Here is a 20,159-nt window from a genome sequence, read left to right on the forward strand (position 1 = left end):
AAGTGCCTTATGCCTTGTTCAGACTGGAGAGTTATAACATGTTATAACGGTTGTCAACTAATTGCAACACGGAAACCACCATCAAGATAGCGCTATAAGATGTTATAACTCTGTAGTCTGAACGTACTATTAAACGCTGTCCAGACTGGAGAGTTATAACATGTTATAACGGTTGTCAAATAATTGCAATACAGAAATTACTATCAAGATAGCGCTATAACATGTTATAACTCTGTAGTCTTAACGTACTATTAGTGGTTATGATCTTGCGGATTTCTTGTGTGTGAATAGTTAAGGTACAAATCAGTTCAAATCTGTGAAAAATCGTACAATAAGACAATTACCGATGGAAATTGGCAAGATATTGAATTAAAAATGTTTTAATTTGCGTTGTGAAAAATAGTTATTCTGATGTAAACAAACGGTTTGGTTAACGTTTCTTTTCGAACTCGCGTGGTGCACTCTACGTTGGAGCTGCATTAAAAAAAGGCCTAATGGATTCGCCTATAATATTATTAAAAGTTAATCCGAGTTGAAGCTTACCGCCATTAGCGTGAGCAGAGTGAGATTTTTTACCACAAATTCATAGAAATAATAATTAACGTGTACGTGTCATGTGTCAAAGTGTCTTTGTCATCGTGTTGGTGGTGTTATTATCGATATAGATTTCTCAAGCAGTTTCTCTCAGATTTTTAGTGAAAACATTTCCATTCATTATTCCTGAATAATTTATAATTGAGATATTTAAAAACCTATTACTGTTAAGAACAAATCAGCGAAAAAGTTGGGTTTTTATGTGTGGTGTGCTTGGGTCGAAACTCGCTACATTTTAATCTGTGAAATCTGTATATTGTGCACCTTTAACTTTCTCGAAGGTAAGATGGAAAATAGTATGACTACACAGTGCGTATAATAATTTCTATGCAGTTTTTCTGTTTATGTTCAATTTAAATAAATCCTGCAATAATAGTAACAAAGTAGGAATATACGTTTAGGTTTTTTACGTATCTATTCTTCGAAATGGAATGGTTCTTTTGTGTGCAGATTTTTTTACACAGATCTCTTCCGCACTATTGAAGTATGGTGTCGATGACTGATCTCAGTTTAGGCAGAAAAGTCCGATATATTTTTTTGTTCTGAGGAGGTATCGATAGCTTTGTATATAAACTTCAATGCTGAATTTAAAATTGATCGACAGATGCGAGTCCTACTCAGAAAGAAACATGAAATTAGAAGCGATTTTAAAACGGTAGGGTGTAGCTAATTGTTTTTCAGCGAAATTACCGCATTATAAATGCAGTAAGTAGCAAATCCAAAATTAATAATGATCTCATGACAGATAATCCAGATAATGCCCTTTCCTTTTTTGGGATTAGTTTGTTAGATTTTGGTACTGACGTCGTAATACATTTGACGTAATATTTAACAGAAGACTAGTTTTGCTAAGAATTTTCTATCGCTCACAATTTTGTTCGGAATAAACATAGACGGTACTGTACTCACTGTATGTTAAGCTTCATCTCACGCTATATAATTGCATGGGACAAATCAATGACCAATAGTATCACATATTCTGTTTGTTAAGAAATATCTTAGTCCCGTTGAAATACGTTTAAATTAATATCCCTGGACAGGGATGATTATTCGACATTACCCGGAAACTATTCACCTGAAGTCAGTTTCGCGGTAGATCATTTCCCGGAAAGAATCGTTTTTCGGAAAACTTGTTCCCATAAGTAAGGGTATGCATTTCGATTCCGAGATTTTCACTTTAAACATACACAATATCTAATAGTAATTTTTAGTGGGTAATAGTAATTTATTGAAAAAAAAAAATATCAGTCAATTTACTGATTTTTCAAATATTTACATGGAAATTTCATTTCGTTACCTCGACTGTCACTTTCTCAAAACCTACTTTTTCCATACGTGACTGATATGCGATTCTAGGCAACCTATTAAACCTTATGTGAAACGCATACCCCTGAAGCTCTTTTTTTCCGGAATCAAATGATATTAAAAAATCATTTTTTTCTTCTGAGTTTCTCTTTCTTTATTAGATTCCGCTTTTGGCGATTACCTGAACATCACCTTGCAAATATTGGAGATTTCGGTAGACGTCGACTGCTCTTCTTTTTCGAAGGCTTTCAATACTTTCAAAATTTCAGCTTCGTCCCTTGCAAAAAAATTGTCACATAAATTTCACTGGAAAAAACACGTAACCTTTAGATATTAAAAATTGTCTTTTAAGTACATGACGTTAATAAAATTTACTACAAATCGTATTGAAAGCAATGTAATACGCTTTGAAACTTAGATGAATATATATAAGTTTCAAATGAATTTCATGTAAGATAATTTCACATATATTCTACATGAATTTATAGCGTGAAAATTTCTGAGTGGTGATGGCACAAACAAAACCTAACATGGCATCAAAACGATGCATTGCTGACGAGTTGTTGCTGCATTCACAAATACCATTGGATTTGTTGAATTTTCTGATAAGTATGATGTTTTATTTTTGTCATGATACACCATTTATTTATGGTATGTTTTTCGAACGAGATTGGCAGAGGAAGTGCAGCTGGCCGGAAGTTGCTGGAAAACATAAGATATCCCTAATAAAATTGTTATGGTTATGTTGCTCAACGACGTGTTTCGGTATCATCCAAACCATTTGTGGAATAGTTCTATTATTTGGTTATCGTTCGTTTATGGTATTTTTAATAGGAATATATTATCAGCTTTCTGAACAATACAATTTTTATTACCTCGAAAAATAATTTTTAAATTCCTAACAATGGATGATGCTACGAAGAAACTTACTAAAATTTAAGTGAAAACATGATAAAATTTACTGTTCTCGTGGTATATGAACAGTCTCAAAGATGAATGTATATTCCGCAAAGGCAATGTACCGTATGCGTTATAATGTTTGGTGCAATGTCAAAATAAAAAAAAAATCTCAAAAATTTCGTTTTCGAGTTTTTTTATTTATTTAAAGGGGGGATGTTTCTCAGAGTCTTAAACTATTATGTTTTCACTTGCTGCAATTACGGCCTCCACACGCTTCCGGAATGCATGACAGGTTCTTATAATGTAGTCTGGATCCATTTCTCTCCAGGTACGGGTCAATGTTTGTCTGAGGCTTGCTGTACTCGGGTGGGTTGAGTAATCCAGCGGATTAAGATCGGGGCTGGATGGCGGCCACATATCCTTCGCCCAGAACGGAAGATGTTCCTGCAACCACTTCTGAGTGCGGTTCGAGGTGTGGCACGGAGCCCCATCTTGTTGAAGTACAACATTTGGCTTCGGACCGTACTGTTCTTTGATCCACGGAAGAACATACTTACTTAAAATCCCGATTTAGACCTCCGTGTTGACCTTGTCGGCTTCTGGAATGAACACCGGGTCCATTTTTTTACCATCGGAAGCCACCAATCCAAACACCATAACGCTAGCAGGATGCTTGGTCAGATACACGTTCTTGTGCTCGTCGGCCACGTCTTTTATCGGAAGAGAACTAATATACCGGTCGGTTCTGGAATTTGATACAGGATCGACGGTAAACATGCTCTCGTCGGTGAACAGGAATACCGGATTTTTTCGCTTAAGGAAGTTCAAGATTTTCTTGCATCGTTCGACTCGTAGCTCCCGGAAGCGGTTGGTAATCATGTGAGTTTTTTTTTCCGTGCCCTCGACTTCAGCCCGCAATCTTCCTTCTCGATCTTCCGTGAAGTAAAGTCAGTGATCCTGTGTTCCTTTGCCATTTTCCTTCTTGAACGCACTGGATTCACCCGAATCTTCCTTTTGATAGCAGCGATAACCCTCGGAACCCGAGCTGACCTCGGACGACCTGTGGCCACCTTCGCGGATAGTTGTCCTTTCTTTTCTCGGTCTAAAACCCTTTTGACGGTCCACCAGGACACTCCCACGGCGATTGAAATGTCTTTTTGCGACATTTGCGCGTGGGAAAAATCACGAATACGCTGCCACTTCGTCATGGTGCAACTGTCAAACTAAGTAAATCATTTTCTTTTATACACAGCCTACTACGGTATGAGCCATAGGTTACGTGCATGCAAAGAAAATCAAGGCATTGTATGCACAGGTGAAACGGGAACCTTATTTATACGATGGTGCAAACGGTTCTATAACATTCCCCAGAAAACCATTCCCCCGAAAACCATTTCCCAGAATCTCATTCCCCAGAATGCACCATTCCCCAGAAAAGCATTCCCCAGAATGAACCATTCCCCAGAAAACCATTCCCCAGAATGTACCATTCCCCAGAAAAATATGCCATGTAAATATTAGATCGACTATTTTTGTTTATTATAGTCACTCCTGGAATCTTCTTTCGCGTATATAAAAAGAATAGAAAAACTTCTTAATGGATCAAGGCGTTTTCCTTTCTTTGAAAAAAGGAAATAATTAATTCTTTGGATATACGATAAAGAAGGGAATATTCCCTTCTTTTAATATATTCGATCTCTCGATGTGTTTTCCGTCGATCTTGTTTTCCGTACTGAAGTACCAATGCTACCGACGTCAGGGAGGCAGCTCCCACCCTGAACCCTAGCTAACCGACCCATCAACTCATGGACCGAGGACCAACGGCTTTACTTCCCTTCCGAAGGAAGGCGTGACCAGAGATTTTATGCCTCAGAAAATGCCGACGGCGCCGACTGGGATTGAACCCAGGCCCGCCCATCGGGGTGAAAGAGGCAATCACGCTTACCACTACGCCACCGGCGCCGCTGCACAGTGGTCCAGAATGCAGATTTAGGTGGAATGATATGTTTTGAGCCTGAAATTGAAACTTTAGACTAAAAGTCTCTTCTACAAAGTTGTTCCTTATAGTTACGCCCTCATTTTTATGACAATGAATTCTAGGGTGGTTCATATTATCATTAAAATCAAAAATCTAACTTTTTTGTTTGAATAAATTAAGGTATACATTCTTGGGCAAAGTTATAGCTGAGCTAATTTCAAGCAACTTTGTTCAAAATAACTTTTTTGTATCTCTTAAATTGGCCCATTTAGAGCAATTTTCTTGAATTGAGTTAGGGTGGCTCTTAAAAAAACAGTTTTTTGCTCTAGTTTTCTTATTTCGAATTTTTCAGCAAAGGTGTCTTCAGATAACTTTTAGATCTTAAGAAGGCCCAAATTTTTGCTGCTCAAAGTTTGTCAATATCTTTAGCCGATCAAGAGTTATTGACGTTTTTATACTAAAAATATGCACTTTTCAAATGTTAATATCTCTGGTTGGGGCAAACAAAAAAAAAAGTTTTTTACGGCATTTGAAAAGGCGTATGTTATTCTCAATAATATGAAGAAAATGGAAGTATGTTATTTTTTAAACTCGTATAAAATCAATTTGAATTTATTCATATTTGTTACTATATTTGGGCATATCTTTTTTATTAGAAGAAATACAGGCAACAAATTCTAGAAGATAACTTTCAAATAAAAAAGTTATTGCTAAAAAACTATTTTTTCCAGGAACACCCTAAGTCAACTCCGAAAAATTACTCTAAAATGAGAACGTTAAGAAATAGAAAAGAATTTAATTTTTATGTTTATTAAGCTAAAATATATATTGAGTATGCATGTAATATTTACACGTTTTATAAAAAATAGGTTCAGTATTCACAGATCGTTCTCTTCTTCGTAAAAATACTAGCCAGCTGGAGGTCCATCAAAATCGCTAGAGTTGTGAATCTGTTTCAATTCACTGCAATGTCTAGCTCTAGGTGCAAAAAGATGATCGTTAAATGGATGTAGAATGTGTGTGTGGATTGAAATAAAATATTTGTTTATTGTTTTACAATTTGCTACTCCGTCATATTTTTTACAATCTTACAAAATTAATCCAAATCCGTGTAAGTTCTCCGTATAGACTATTATGCCATTATCTCTCCCTCACCCCTCGGGTTTGGATTGAATTCCGCTCTCAGTGCCCCATCAAACGTTGAAATATAAAAATTAAAATAAAATAAAATAATCCAAATTCTTCTTTTCCTGTTTTTTTAAAGATTGAAACAATTGTTTATCTTATTTTCAGCTTTTTTCAAATTTTGTCCAAAATGACACAAATGAGCCAGGAAGAAATAGTATCAAACACCAAAACTGTGCTTCAAGGATTGGAAGCATTAAGGGTGGAACATTTAACCTTAATCTCCAACCTAACCGAAGGTAGCAAAAAGGATCCAGATAAGTCGGAAATTGTGATGAAAAACATTGAAAACATCGAATTGGGCTTAGGAGAAGCACAGGTATGTTGTGAGCGTTCTAAGGTACAAGATAATGGCCTTTTTTAATGTATCGCAAGTTTTAAATTTGATCTGTAAATTATCAAATTATCCCCTAATTTAACAAATAATGTTGTTTCCTATACAGGTAATCGTCGTTCTTGCGTCTCATCTCCAAAATATTGAGGCTGAAAAGCAAAAATTGCGAACTCAAGTTAGACGATTGTGTCAAGAAAATGCGTGGTTGCGAGACGAATTGGCTAATACACAACAAAAACTGCAAGCTTCCGAACAGACGGTTGCACAGCTTGAAGAAGAGAATAAACATCTCGAGTTCATGGCATCTGTGAAAAAATACGACGATAATCAAGAAAATGAAGAACAACAAGAAAAGTCCCGTTCGGATCCCGTGGTAGAACTGTTCCCTGAAGATGAATCCGAAGAAAGGCACAACATGTCGCCTACACCACCGAACCAGTTTGCAAATCATGCCAATGCAGGCTACGAGATTCCAGCGCGCTTGCGAACATTGCACAATTTAGTTATCCAGTATGCTTCTCAAGGTCGTTATGAAGTTGCTGTGCCGCTTTGTAAGCAAGCTTTGGAGGACCTGGAGAAAACCAGCGGTCACGATCATCCTGATGTAGCCACTATGTTGAATATTCTGGCTTTAGTATACAGAGATCAGGTATGTACAATTATGATTAAAGTTTACCTAATTACGACAATTCTCAAGTCTAAAAATCCATCAGTCCCATATGGATTCTCGTCAATTTTGAGATAACAGCGCTATCCATGGACATGGAGGTTGACGGTACTGAAGCAAAGGTTTATGTTTAGTCTCTTTATATCTGCAACTATGATGATTTCCAATAGTGAAACGTATCACCTTCATAATGCTTCCTTATGCCTGAAACAAACTTCCATGATATGGGGGCGACCCCGGCGTAGTCGTTAGCATCCATACCTCTCACGCCAAAGTCAAGAGTTCTAATCTCACCCCCGGACAAGTCACGAATGACCCAAGAGCGTTAAAATGACTATAATTAAAAAAAAAAAAAAAAAAAAAAAATCCATGATGAAATCGGCTGCATCATGCAGACTGAGCAATTCTGATTATAGTATCAGATTTGGTCTGTATACAGAGGAACTGGGAGGGCTTATTAGAAACTTCTAACCAATAAATTAGTGATCTTCTATTAAAAAAATTACATAACATTTTATTAAAATTTTATTTTATTTTTGCATAAAGGGTGATACGGTCAAAATTTGGTCAAGGGAAAACGCGTGTAAATCGGTGAAATCGTTTATTTAAAAAATCAAATTAAATTTCTTTTTCAAGTTCAATTAGTATAAAATTCAGGAAAAATATTCAGTTAGGCTTCCGCTTTTCCAAATCCGAATTGCCGGGCCTTACGCTTGACCCCTGCCATCAGATTTTGTACAGCCACCTTGTCCACCTTCTTCGCCGCAGAAAGCCAGTTTGCCTTGAACTGCTGCTCGCCCTTAGCAGTTTTTTTGGTCTTCTTTAGGTTCCGCTTGACAATAGCCCAGTATTTCTCAATTGGGCGGAACTCTGGCGTGTTGGGAGGGTTCTTGTCCTTGGGAACCACCTGCACGTTGTTGGCGGCGTACCACTCCATGGCCTTTTTACCGTAATGGCAAGATGCCAAATCCGGCCAAAACAGTACGGAACAACCGTGTTTCTTCAGGAAAGGCAGCAGACGTTTATTCAAACACTCTTTCACGTAAATTTCTTAGTTGACAGTCCCGGAAGCTATGAAAATGCTGCTTTTCAAGCCACAGGTACAGATGGCTTGCCAAACCAGATATTTCTTTGCGAACTTTGACAGTTTCATGTGCTTGAAAACATCTGCTACCTTTCCCCTTCCTTTTGCCGTATAAAACTCCTGTCCCGGAAGCTGCTAGTAGTCGGCTTTGACGTAGGTTTCGTCGTCCATTACCACGCAGTCAAACTTCATCAGCATCGTCGTGTACAGCCTCCGGGATCGCGCTTTGGCCGTCGTATTTTGTTTATCATCGCGATTTGGAGTCACTACCTTCTTGTAAGTCGATAGTCCGGCTCGTATTTTGGCTCGATGCACGGTTGTAGACGATACACCCAGCTTATTTGCGGCATCTCGGAGAGAGAGGTTAGGGTTTCGCTTGAAACTACCGGCAACTCTCTTTGTCGTCTCAGCGGCTTCCGGCTTTCGATTTCCCCCCGATCCAGACTTCCTGGCTGTCGACAAACGTTCCGCAAACACTTTAATTACATTTGTAACGGTTGATTTGGCAACTTTTAGCGATTTTGCCAACTTTGCGTGCGAGTAGCTCGGATTTTCGCGATGCGCGAGCAAAATTTTGATACGCTGCTTTTCTTGCTTGGACGGCATTTTGACAACTGAAGAGTGAATTCCAAAATCAAAATAGGAGCAACATTCAACACACACACACCTTCAAAATGAGGGGTGTTCAGGTTTTTTAAATGCAAAATTGAAAGAAATACGTCAAGTTGATATTGACCAAATTTTGACCGTATCACCCTTTATTATTTTTGATACAGTCAATTAGCGTACGATACAAGATATTCAATATTCGTTTCGCTTAATATAATCTTTTTTTCTTTTCATATTAGCTTTCAGTAGATTTTGAAACATTTTAAGTTTTTGATTTTGTTTTTTTTTGTGATCCCAGTTTGGTTAATAGTTTCGAAGCTAACGCATGTCCACATAGGCCTAATAGAAAGAAAGTGTATCCTGAAGAATAGCTGCGTGAAATAATTTTGTGAGAATATCTTGTTGAGACTTGGTTAAACCTCCATAAAACGCTGTCCAGACTGGAGAGTAATAACATGTTATAACGGTTGTCAAATAATTGCAACTCAGAAACCACCATCAAGATAGCGCTATAACATGTTATAATTCTGTAGTCTGAACGTACTATAAAACTTGCAATGTTACTTGGGTGTAGTTACGTTTTGTCTGCAGTCAATATTTTATGTTATGTTTTCCTGTAATTATCGTAAATAATAGTTATTCAATAATAGATAATTCAGCTATATATAGGAGTAAATTCGATCATTCGGGTAAGACCTTTCCTTTTTGTTTGTTTACATTTTATTTTAAACAGGATTGGAATTAAAATAGATGAGCTCGGCTAGCTACCGCTTTTGCTTACTGAGTAGAAGATCGTGGGTTTATTCCCATGCTCCTCCAAAACAAAACAATTACTGTGGTCGCATCGCCTGCTTAAGCGAATCCTGACCCATCTCCTACCCAACTATCCAACTCCGTAGCATCTTTTGGGGGCGTTGCTGGGTTGCTGAAGATGTTACATCAACAATATCCTTCCTTTCCCCGTAACGGAGAAGATGGGCGTGGCCGGCAATGGTAATTCGTTGTCATGCTTTTCCTATTTTGAATTCTGATTGGACCCGAGCAAAGTTGGAAATCAAAATACTATCAAAATGATATCTAGTTTTGTTTTTGAAATCATGTTGATAACATATTTTGATATGCTATTTTTTAATTTCGGTTGAATTCATATTTTGATATTATTTTGATATAGGTATCTAAAAAAATATAATTAAAAACAAAATTTGATATTTTATAAAAAAGCATCCACATTTATCTATGAAATCTACATTTGTTTTTTTATTTTTACTTCTTACTAGTCAATCATGATGCTTGCTGTTTTCTTTATGAACATCGCAAAGCCAATTATGACTTTTACAGTGTTGGTTTACAACATTTATTGATATTAATCTACCTGCGAATTGAATTTACAAATCGATATAAAATTGATTTCGTCCTGTTCGTCTGTAATACTTATACTAATACATTGTCGAATATATAATATAAGTTAAATAACTTTCGTAGGCTTAGTCGGTTTCTTAGCTTATATTTAAACATGTTGTCATAAATCTCATTAACTATCAGTTCTCTCCCAACAAAATAAATATCGTTATTCATGTCTGTTAAAAAATGTTCGATAAGAAGGAATTGATCATTCATAATAATATAAGAGTCATCGTAGACTAATCATTTACATGATTCGTGTGTCTTATTCCTATATTGAATATAATTCCACTAAAATTTGTTATGAAAACGAAACTCTAAGTTTAAAAACTTCACATCGTCTATTTCTATGGTATTTGATATAATAAACTTCAATAGTTCATCATATTTTAACTTGTTATTTGTCTATAATAACAAAAGCGATTCATTATATACTTTCTTGTAATTTGTACCACTGGATGATTATTTCCAGTTCCAGTTCTTTACTGCCGCTCTTCGCATGTCGGTCCCATAGTTGTTTTTGTCAAAACTGAGTTTTTCAATGCAAATGGTAGATAATCACACATATTTTCAGAATACTGGATGAGCTCAACAACTTTTTTATGAAAAAGTTTGGAAATACAGTCAAATTAGTTGTCCCATCACATAAGAAGCAATGGTACGAAGCAAACTTAAAACGCGATTTTCTCGGCTTAGTGATTTTCGCTATGGGACGGACATGCGAATAGCGGCAGTTTAATATGGCACCATTCGTATATTATTGACAACATTTTTTGATTTGAATCTTGAAATCAACCAATTTTTTCAAAACATTCAGATTGCTATTTTGATATCAAAATAATAACTAATTTAGTTTTTTTTCCTACCATAGTTATACTAACATATTGATTACACTCAGGTCTTTTTTTTTACACAGGGGATATGTACCGTGTAAAAAAAACTTACGAGATGTTGATTTTTCACTTGCTTAAATGTTTTTAAAAAATCGGATTTTGATGCCATTTGTAACTATAGCATGCTATGGTCCATATAGACATATTTTAAAAATTTCTGTATTTACACCAAATATTGTGATTTTTTTTAAAGTATGCCATTCGATTACCTATAGTTTGAAACGGATAATGTGATTGGAATCAAGTCGATAGGATGTATCGTTGTCGAGAAATCGTTAAAAACGTACCGTGTTAATCGCGAAAAACTGTGTAAAAATTACCGTGTAAAAAATTGTACTTGCCACACAATTATAATACTAATGAGCAATTCCCTGCGAATTCGCAAATCGGTTTATTTTTGTATTTTTTTGATTTGGTTGAAAATTTGCGGAAACGTTCCTTATGACCGACAATGCCATTTTGCATCTTCATATCGCCAATTTGAAACCAGTCTTATTTTTGAAAAGGGCATATAGAAAAATATCAAGTTTATCCTCAGAAATTTTTACTCGAAAACTGTTTGTCCGATCGGTTTGGTGTCTTCGGCAATATTGCAGGTAATAGATGAGGTAATATAGCCGCCTTCCCAATTCTATTCGCCACCCAGTTACCGTTATCGGGAGGGACTCGATACTGTTCCGCAATGATTGGAACGTCGCACTTTGTTTATGTTGTCGACTGCCACAACAGTTGCTGAGCAATGTCGCAATGATTGAGGTTTATTTGGGTTACCTCCATTACTGTTGCCTACCATCGCCTTTTTGTATGGATGTAAACAAAAGTTTTTTTTTTCGACAATAATCAGTGCAATAATGTGTAAACATTCATCGCTCATGCTCCTTGCACCACGAATTATCACTATTTACATACAATTGGGTTGTTTAGGGGTATAGAGGTAAATACGTATTCGTAATCTGCATTTAAAATTGAACCGAAATCCAAAATTTTATCAATTTTGGTGCACTGGAACTATTTTAAATATTTAAGTGTGATTTCATTTGCAAAAAGCGGCGCCGGTGGTGTAGTGGTTCAATCCCAGCCGGCGCAGCCGGGATTTTCTGAGCATAAAACCTCTGATCACGTCTTGCTTCGGAAGAGAAGTAAAGCCGTTGGTCCCCGGTCCATGAGTTGATGGGTCGATAGGTAGGGTCCAGGTGTGGGATCTGTCTTTCTGGCGTCGGTAGCATTGGTACTCAGTACGGAAAACAAGATCGACGGAAAACAAATCAAGGCGAAAAAAGAAAATACATAGCATAGCATAGCATAGCATATGCGATTGTACAAATCGTGGGTGGCTATATAATGGTCAACTAATACGTTTTGCAGAAAATATCACTTAGGATTAGTGATTTTCCCCACACAAAAATAAAATCTACAAAACAAGCATCGCATTATACACCTGACCACATCCTTACAATCGCAGGGGACGGGAGGGAAAGTTAATTAAACATCTACTTTCAATTATGAAAAATGAGAAAACAACATCAAGTCAGTTTATCCCATCAAGCAAATTAATCGCATATCAGTCCCATCCTGAAATTCAACCGTCCATAGTTCCAGTTTTAAGTTCTCCTTTTCGAATTGCCATATTTTTCGCTGATATAACAAAACAAGCAAGCTTTATTGCAATAAATGTCCTACAATTTTTCAAATATTTACATGGGAAAAGCACTTCGTAACTTCGACGGCTATTTCCTCAATGCCTACTTTTTCCATATGGGACTGATTTGCGATTATAGGGAGTACACTTGTGGTGAACCAGCTGCTCAGGGATTGTAGAAAGGAAAATGTTTGGGTAGATTTTATGTGAAAAACGCAGAAGTTATTATCGTATCGTTGAACAATGGCCTCGTTTTGTTTGCGATCTCGGCACATAGTGCATCGAGTACATCACATCGCCAATGATAAAGAAGTTAAAATAGATTGAAAGAGACTTTAAGTTACGTTGCGTTGCGTTTGTAATGGAGTCATTCGTAGGTTGCATACTGGCAACTGTCATATATCTACTATAACTTTCTTATTCTAATTGCTTAAGGAAAACTATTTAGGAATGAATAGCTCGCCGAGCAGAGAATGAAAACAAAATGAAAACTAAATTTGATATTTTGATATAAGCGTTCGTGATAACACATTTTGCCTACCGTGTGGTCGAGTTAACAGTAATCGTAACAAAAATGAGATCTAAATGGTATATGAAGGATATTAAAAAGATAACAAATAATATTTTCTTTCCATTTATGCGTTTTGATATTAGTAATTTCGTTAATAATAAACAAAAACTGAAGGAGTTGAGTAAAGAGTCTGAATTAATAAAGAGGCGACATCTTATCCATTTGACAGGTCTTCTGCTCGATTGGAATGACTTTTCTCCTATGACTTTGACAGATAATCGATTGTTCCAATTTTGACATATCGTCTCTTTATAAATTCAGGCTCTTTACTCAAATCCTCTCATCCATCAATGTATGAGCTAGGTAAAGAGTGTGCGTTTGATTAGCATTGTCGCATTAATGGCCCTTCGCTCAATTCCAACTTCTGTTAAATTTTCACACTGCCGTACTCTAGCGGAACTATTAATCTATCCTCTTCAGAACTTTCTATAGCTAATACATTATCGCAATAAAGCTTCATGTTGATATAAGTATAGCATTTCCTCCCAACTCGGTAAATGGAACTTGCATAACGCGCGATGATTAATTATTGGTTTATCTAATAGATTTTGAAAATATATGTTTTTTCCTTATGTTCTGTACGGATACCTCCCATAGCCTAGCCGATGTTCCCTTGAATAAATAAATATCAAGTAAGGGAGAGTTGACTGTAGGTATATGCATGAACTACTCATGATCAATAGAAGGAAAATCATCATTTATCGGATATTTTTACTACATTCGTACATTAACTGTTCTTTCGTATGTTTTGAAGAAAGGAGTAATATCCGTAATATCAGAGTTCCAACATCATCGAAGTAGATAAGATTCCCCATAGTTCTACGCAAACACTTTGAAGATAAATTGTTATTCAATGGATCAAATTGATTCAATTATCAAAAATTGGAAAAATTATCATTTGGAATTTTCCCTTCTTTTGGACATGATCTCTGTTCTTTAATTTTTTTAATAGATCTTTATAATGAGAAGTGAACTATTCGAAAATATTGCGAAAGAACAGCAAAAGAAGCAAAATCGTTGTTTAGAGTATTTCCCTTCTCCATATATTCACTAACGAAGGGAATATTCCATTCTTGTTGGACATAACACCCAATTATCCAGTTTTACACAAAAATGACAATGAAAAATAATGTCGATGAATAATTACAATGAAAAAATACTTGTTTCATTCGGGGTAATGACTTTGGGGAATTTTGTGTCATTCAGGGTAACAGTTTTCAGGGTAATGGCATTCGGAGTAATTGTATTCGGGGTAGTGTAATAGCATCGCAGTTACGTCTATTTGAAACGTTAATTTGAATTTTTATTGTGATTCCAGAATAAATATAAAGAAGCTGCGAATTTACTGAATGATGCATTGGCAATTCGAGAGAAAACATTAGGCGAAAACCATCCCGCAGTAGCTGCAACTCTCAATAACCTTGCCGTGCTCTATGGTAAACGTGGTAAATATAAGGATGCTGAACCCCTTTGCAAAAGAGCTTTGGAAATACGCGAAAATGTGCTTGGAAAAAATCATCCAGATGTCGCTAAACAGTTAAACAATTTGGCACTCTTATGCCAGAATCAGGTAAGTGAAATTTGACGTGACCATGATGAAGATGATATCTTTGAACTATATTTCATAGACTAAATATGAGGAAGTGGAAATGTATTACCAAAGAGCCTTGGAAATATACGAAATGAAACTTGGCCCTGATGATCCTAATGTAGCAAAGACAAAGAATAATCTGGCAAGCTGCTACTTGAAACAAGGCAAATACAAAGAAGCAGAAATTTTGTACAAGCAGGTTCTAACAAGAGCTCACGAGCGCGAATTTGGTGCGATTAACGGTGAAAACAAACCAATTTGGCAGGTAAAAAATGAGCTATACGTAATTCAGCTTATTACGAGTGCATTACAAAGAAAACTGTTTTAGTACACCCATCTGTGTACCGGCCCTATCTCATCCAATATAAACCTAATTAATTTCAGGTTGCAGAAGAGAGAGAGGAAAACAAGTTGAAGAACCGGGAGAATACACCTTATGGCGAATATGGCGGCTGGCACAAAGCAGCTAAAGTGGATTCACCTACCGTGACAACAACGTTGAAGAATCTTGGAGCACTTTACAGAAGACAAGGCAAATATGAAGCTGCCGATACTCTAGAGGACTGCGCTTTGCGTAGCAAAAAAGAGGTAATTCATAATATTTTGGGAATAATCCTCTGAAATCATCCAACATTAATCGTCATAAATAGGGTAAAGAACTACTTCGGTATAATCGCCTATTTCCGCCATATAGAGCAGATCGAAAATATCAATGCTTTCGACGTGAACTATTGAGGACTTGCCTTGAATGACTTAAATAAAACCACGAACACGTTCGTAGATTAACAACTAAGGTTTATTACGTCTGAACTGGTTGAAGTATTGGTTTGGTTGCTATGCTAGTAACAGTAGGGGAGCGGGGCGATTGCTACTATGTTAACACCCTCTCTCAATCGGCTAATCCAATCTGGCAGCATAGCTCTCCTAGACGTTTCGGGTCCATTGGCTTCGTAAAAATATCCGCTAATTGATGCTGAGTTGCGACATGTTCGATCCTCAAACGTCCATTTGCAATATGGGCACGCAAAAAATGGTGTTTGTCAATATGTTTTGACCGCTTTAACTCGAAGTTTCGTGCCATCCTGATACACCCTTGGTTATCCTCGAAAATGACGAACGCTTCTTCTTCTTGTTTCAGTTTCAAGTCCTTTAATACTCTGGTTATCCATATTCCTTCTGACGCTGCAGACCCCAAGGCCACGTACGCTACTTCGCTGGCAACTGTTGTCTGCTTCTTGCTTGACCAAGATACCAGATTTTGAGACCTTGATAACACAACCGTTTACCGACTTCCTATCCATGGCGTGCCGATCAATGGTTCCGCTTCATTGTTCCGTTTGAACTCCAAACATCTTGATTTGGTTCCCTTCAGGTACCGCACTACCCTTTTCAAAAACTGCCAGTGAGATGAAAATGGATTTTGTTGGAATCGTCCCAGAAAGCCGCAGAAAATCACAAGTCCGGTCTGGTACACAGCTGACATACATTATAGATCCCAACAGCTCACGATATTATTCATCAATAGTTTCACCATCACCGGACAGCAATATTCCTTTTTCCATAGGGGTTTTGACTGGATTGCACACCGACATTTGAAACCGTGCCAGTAGCTTTCAATGTTTGTTACCTGGGACAATTGCATACTGGTCCTCTTCTCGTTATAGTCCAGTTTGATTCCCAAGACGTGACTCGCTTCTCCTCAGTTCGTCATGCCAAAAATGGACATCAGCTTCTTCTTTAGTTTGATAATTGACGATATCTTTCTTCCAGCAACCAGCAAGTCGTCTACGTAGAGTACGATGTAGATCTCATCTTCTAGTTTAATCCTCGTGTACAGGCATTAATCGTGCATTGAACGTTAGAAGCCTAGCTTCAACAACTTCTGGTTGAACTTCTCGTTCCAACTATTTCAGTCAGAGTGAATCATCGAGTCCAATCACTCTGCTCACGAATCATAAAACGCTGATTGTGACACTCTGAAAGCGAAATTGACAGGTTTCGTGTGTCAAACACACACTTTACAACCTCTTCTTTTAACTTTCAAGCACAAAATATTATAATAATATCTAATGATATTTTATAATTCCCATAAACATTTTTTATAGCAAGTGAGTGGAAGCTCACTCGTCATCGTCTTCATTTTTAGGTCGCACTTCATCGTCGTTTTCGGGTTGAGCTTCGACTTCCCCCTCTACTCGAAAGAAAACCTGACTAACAGCGGTACGTCTGCTTCGATGTTGGACTTCACCCGATGTCAATTATACAAGGTCTGGCTCAACCGCGGCTTATTGGTATTAGTGAAATGTGAAATGTTTAGTGGTGTTCGTATTTCATCGCAATGTTTATCTTTTTACATAAAACAGCTGGTTTCTGTGACGACACGTCGGCCGTTTGCAGTATGGAATGTTGTGCTGCCGTGACAGTGTCATTCGCTTGCTGAGCAATGTTTACAACATTTTTGCTTCTAACACCAGCAAGAAGCCTGTTGTTTCAAACCTTGTATGATTGACATCGGCCTTCACCCTCTCTTCATCAGCGCACGGAAATGAGCACTCGTCAAACTTCACATCCCTTGCAATCGTTATCTTCCTCACATTTCTGTCCCAGAGCCGGTAACCGTTTGGAGCATAGCCAATCATTACCATTTCACGACTTTTCGGATCCAGCTTCTTACGATAGTGCGTCGGTATGCACACTAAACATTTGCACCCGAATATCCGTAGCTTGTCGGCTTGGAGTTGAACCACACTTCTGCTGGAAAGACACCGCTTGGCAAGGTTGATGTAGGAGACACACACACACGCCAGTGTCGCTTCAGACCACAGATTCTGCGGTACCATTGAGTCGATGAGTACTAAACGGATATTCTCTACTAAGGTTCGGTTAAACCGTTCCGCCAAACCATTTTATTACGGCGAATAAGCCACCGTGGGTTCCGCATAGATGCCCCTCGGTTTATAGTAGTTTTTCTGATTTTTTTTCGAAAAGTGCTTCAGTCCTTGATCCACTGTCATTCGGGAAATTAACTTACCGATCATTGCTGTCACCGCAGCTTCATACTCCTTGAACCGTTCGAAAACCACCGACTTCCTCTTCAACAGATAAATCATCCCGAAGTGACTGTAGTCATCGATAAAGCTGACAAAATATCGAGACCCATTCCAAGCCGGTGGATCGATGGGGCCACAGACGTCCGAATGGATTCTCTCAAGTGGGCGAGTTGCGCGGTTCCGTGTACCACTGAAAGGCTCACGACATTGCTTTCCTTGAACACATGATTCACAGATGCCAATCTTCGGTGCCTTTTTCATTCTTTTCAGCACACCTTGTTGGGCCATCGCTTCTAATCCATGCTGATTAATATGGCCTAAGCGTCAATGCCACAGCTTCCCGGTGTCCACATCGCAAACGTGCGCACAACGGTCCGCGGCAAACAGCTCTATTTAGAAAAGGTTTTCTCTTAGATGACCAGTTGCCAGAATAGTTCCTTCTTTCTTCAAAATTGTTGTGTCTCCAGAAAATATAAATTCGACTGGCATGAGATTCTCTCGTAGTTCCGGTACAAACAACACGTTCTTGACATTGAATTGCATACGATTTTAAATGGTCGAAAAATCTCACACTACCGACTCAATCTACGAAAAATCTTTTTTTTTTGTTGCTAACTGCGTTGATTTCTCACATCTTCTCAGCTATCAAGGCCTGGCTTTCCTTGATTTCAACGGGATCGGCCAGCTTGAGTGAGAATACGGACTTGTCACTTACCAGGTGGCCTTCTTATGTCCGCATCGTCCAGCATCTCTCGTAAAACTCACCGAGTTCTTGAAATTCGCTTCGCCTTTGCTTTGCTTACAGCAATCCTTCAAGGTAATCATATATGAACCTTCGACCAGCGCATTCATCGGACATCGGGCATCGGGCATACGGACTTCGGATTATTCAAGATGCTTCTCGGTTGACATGTACGAATAGACTCCTTATTCAATTTGCAGGTTCGGATCAGGAAGGTTGTTATTTGGTATTTGGATAGGCCGAAAGAATGTAAAAAATAAACCTTAAGAAAGCGAAGCGGTGTGGTAGGTTTATTGCCAAAACATTTGCTATGCATATGCGCAAGACTTTTGCGCGCAAACAATGAAAAAGAAAAGGTTTTACTGCTTCGAAGTTGACTGAGCAGTTTCTCAGTAGGTCATGAATTTTGGCAGTTTCTATCTATGTTAAAACAGTGCACACTGAGCCAGGAATGCAATCTAGTGGAGCAAAATTATTAGCTACGAAACGAAGTATTTCCGCGACTTGGTGTCTTCAGCAAAGTTTCTCATCATAATAAGGATCATCTATTGACATAAACAAATAGTTCAAAACTCTTCCGCAAAGATGGCGCCACAATCTAACTTCTTTCTTTGACGTGTTGGATACTTGATGTCTTGGCAAAGTTGTTTACCTTACTGGTTCCGAGTTATATGGAGTTAAAGAAAAAAATGTCGAAAATATGGTTTTTTCTTTCTGTTTCGGTTTTTTGCTTATAACCATATAATGTTATATTTTTTTTGTGGAAATGCATTAAATAAATAACTTTTGTAAAGAAACATACTGGTTTAAGCTTCAAATTTTAAAGATATTGTTAAAAAAACGGCATTTTTTTAATTTGTTTTATCTCCCAAAGCGTAGAAAGACGCAACCTGACATTTTCAGCAAAAATAAAGCAATACTCGATAAACAAAATATCAAAATTTGAGAGAGGTATATTTTGGTGTTTTTGAGATTCTTTCATTTCAGTGGAACATGTTTTTGTTTTCTCGAACTTTTTTTAATGAATTGGAATGGCATTTTGAAGACTTGACGACTTTGGCAAAGTTGTTTATCTTGATAAAATAAACAACTCTTCTTGAGACGTCAAAACTCCACAGCCTATTGTTTTCAAGTTATATGCATTTGAGCAATAAAATTAAAAAACTTATTTTCACATTTTTTTCTGTAATTCCATTGCTATAATCTGAACGTACTACAAGACCTTTCGGAATATCAGAACTACTGTCACAACACTAAAACCTTTCATACCATTTATCATAATATCACTATTTCATCATCATATCAATGAGACATATGAGCGTTTAACATTAAATCGAATACCTACATAAAAAAATTAATAAACTAATTATTTTATTTTCCAGGCGTTGGATCTCGTAAAGCAGTCGAAGGTTGCAAAGATTCTTGGTGTTACCGAAGAGAACAGACGTCAAAGGATGAAGGACAGTGATAACTATGACGAAGAAGGAAAGCGATCTCAGAAGTAGATTGATGTTTTTACGTACTACCAGCATTCATGTTTTCACAAACGTCAGTATTGGCAAAGTTTTTATATTGAATGAAACAAGTGGAAAAAATAACACTCTCGGCATCGACTT

The 20,159-nt window shown here is 37.4% G+C and overlaps 1 protein-coding gene across 1 annotated transcript; it reads left to right on the forward strand.

The window, feature by feature from the left end:
• Positions 1–644: 644 nt before the first annotated feature.
• Klc (kinesin light chain) lies at positions 645–20,156 on the forward strand. The gene is made up of 7 exons (XM_065239073.1): positions 645–875; positions 6,071–6,281; positions 6,406–6,945; positions 14,479–14,730; positions 14,789–15,016; positions 15,136–15,339; positions 19,926–20,156. The coding sequence occupies exons 2-7, from the start codon at positions 6,093–6,095 to the stop codon at positions 20,046–20,048; spliced, it is 1,536 nt and encodes a 511-aa protein (XP_065095145.1). The 5' UTR covers positions 645–875; positions 6,071–6,092; the 3' UTR covers positions 20,049–20,156.
• The last annotated feature ends 3 nt before the right edge of the window (positions 20,157–20,159 follow it).

Source organism: Ochlerotatus camptorhynchus, unplaced genomic scaffold, assembly GCF_037179485.1.
Source record: "Ochlerotatus camptorhynchus isolate MF236.1 unplaced genomic scaffold, CSIRO-AGI_Acam_v1.1 ptg000047l, whole genome shotgun sequence".
NCBI lineage: Eukaryota > Metazoa > Arthropoda > Insecta > Diptera > Culicidae > Ochlerotatus > Ochlerotatus camptorhynchus.

What these genes read in the sequence shown, in the direction of transcription:
- Klc (XM_065239073.1), top strand. Translation starts at nt 6,093, where the DNA reads ATGACACAAATGAGCCAGGAAGAAATAGTATCAAACACCAAAACTGTG. An exon ending in AAAACAAACCAATTTGGCAG is followed by an intron (nt 15,017 to 15,135) that starts GTAAAAAATGAG and finishes AATTAATTTCAG; the next exon opens with GTTGCAGAAGAGAGAGAGGA. An exon ending in CTTTGCGTAGCAAAAAAGAG is followed by an intron (nt 15,340 to 19,925) that starts GTAATTCATAAT and finishes TTTATTTTCCAG; the next exon opens with GCGTTGGATCTCGTAAAGCA.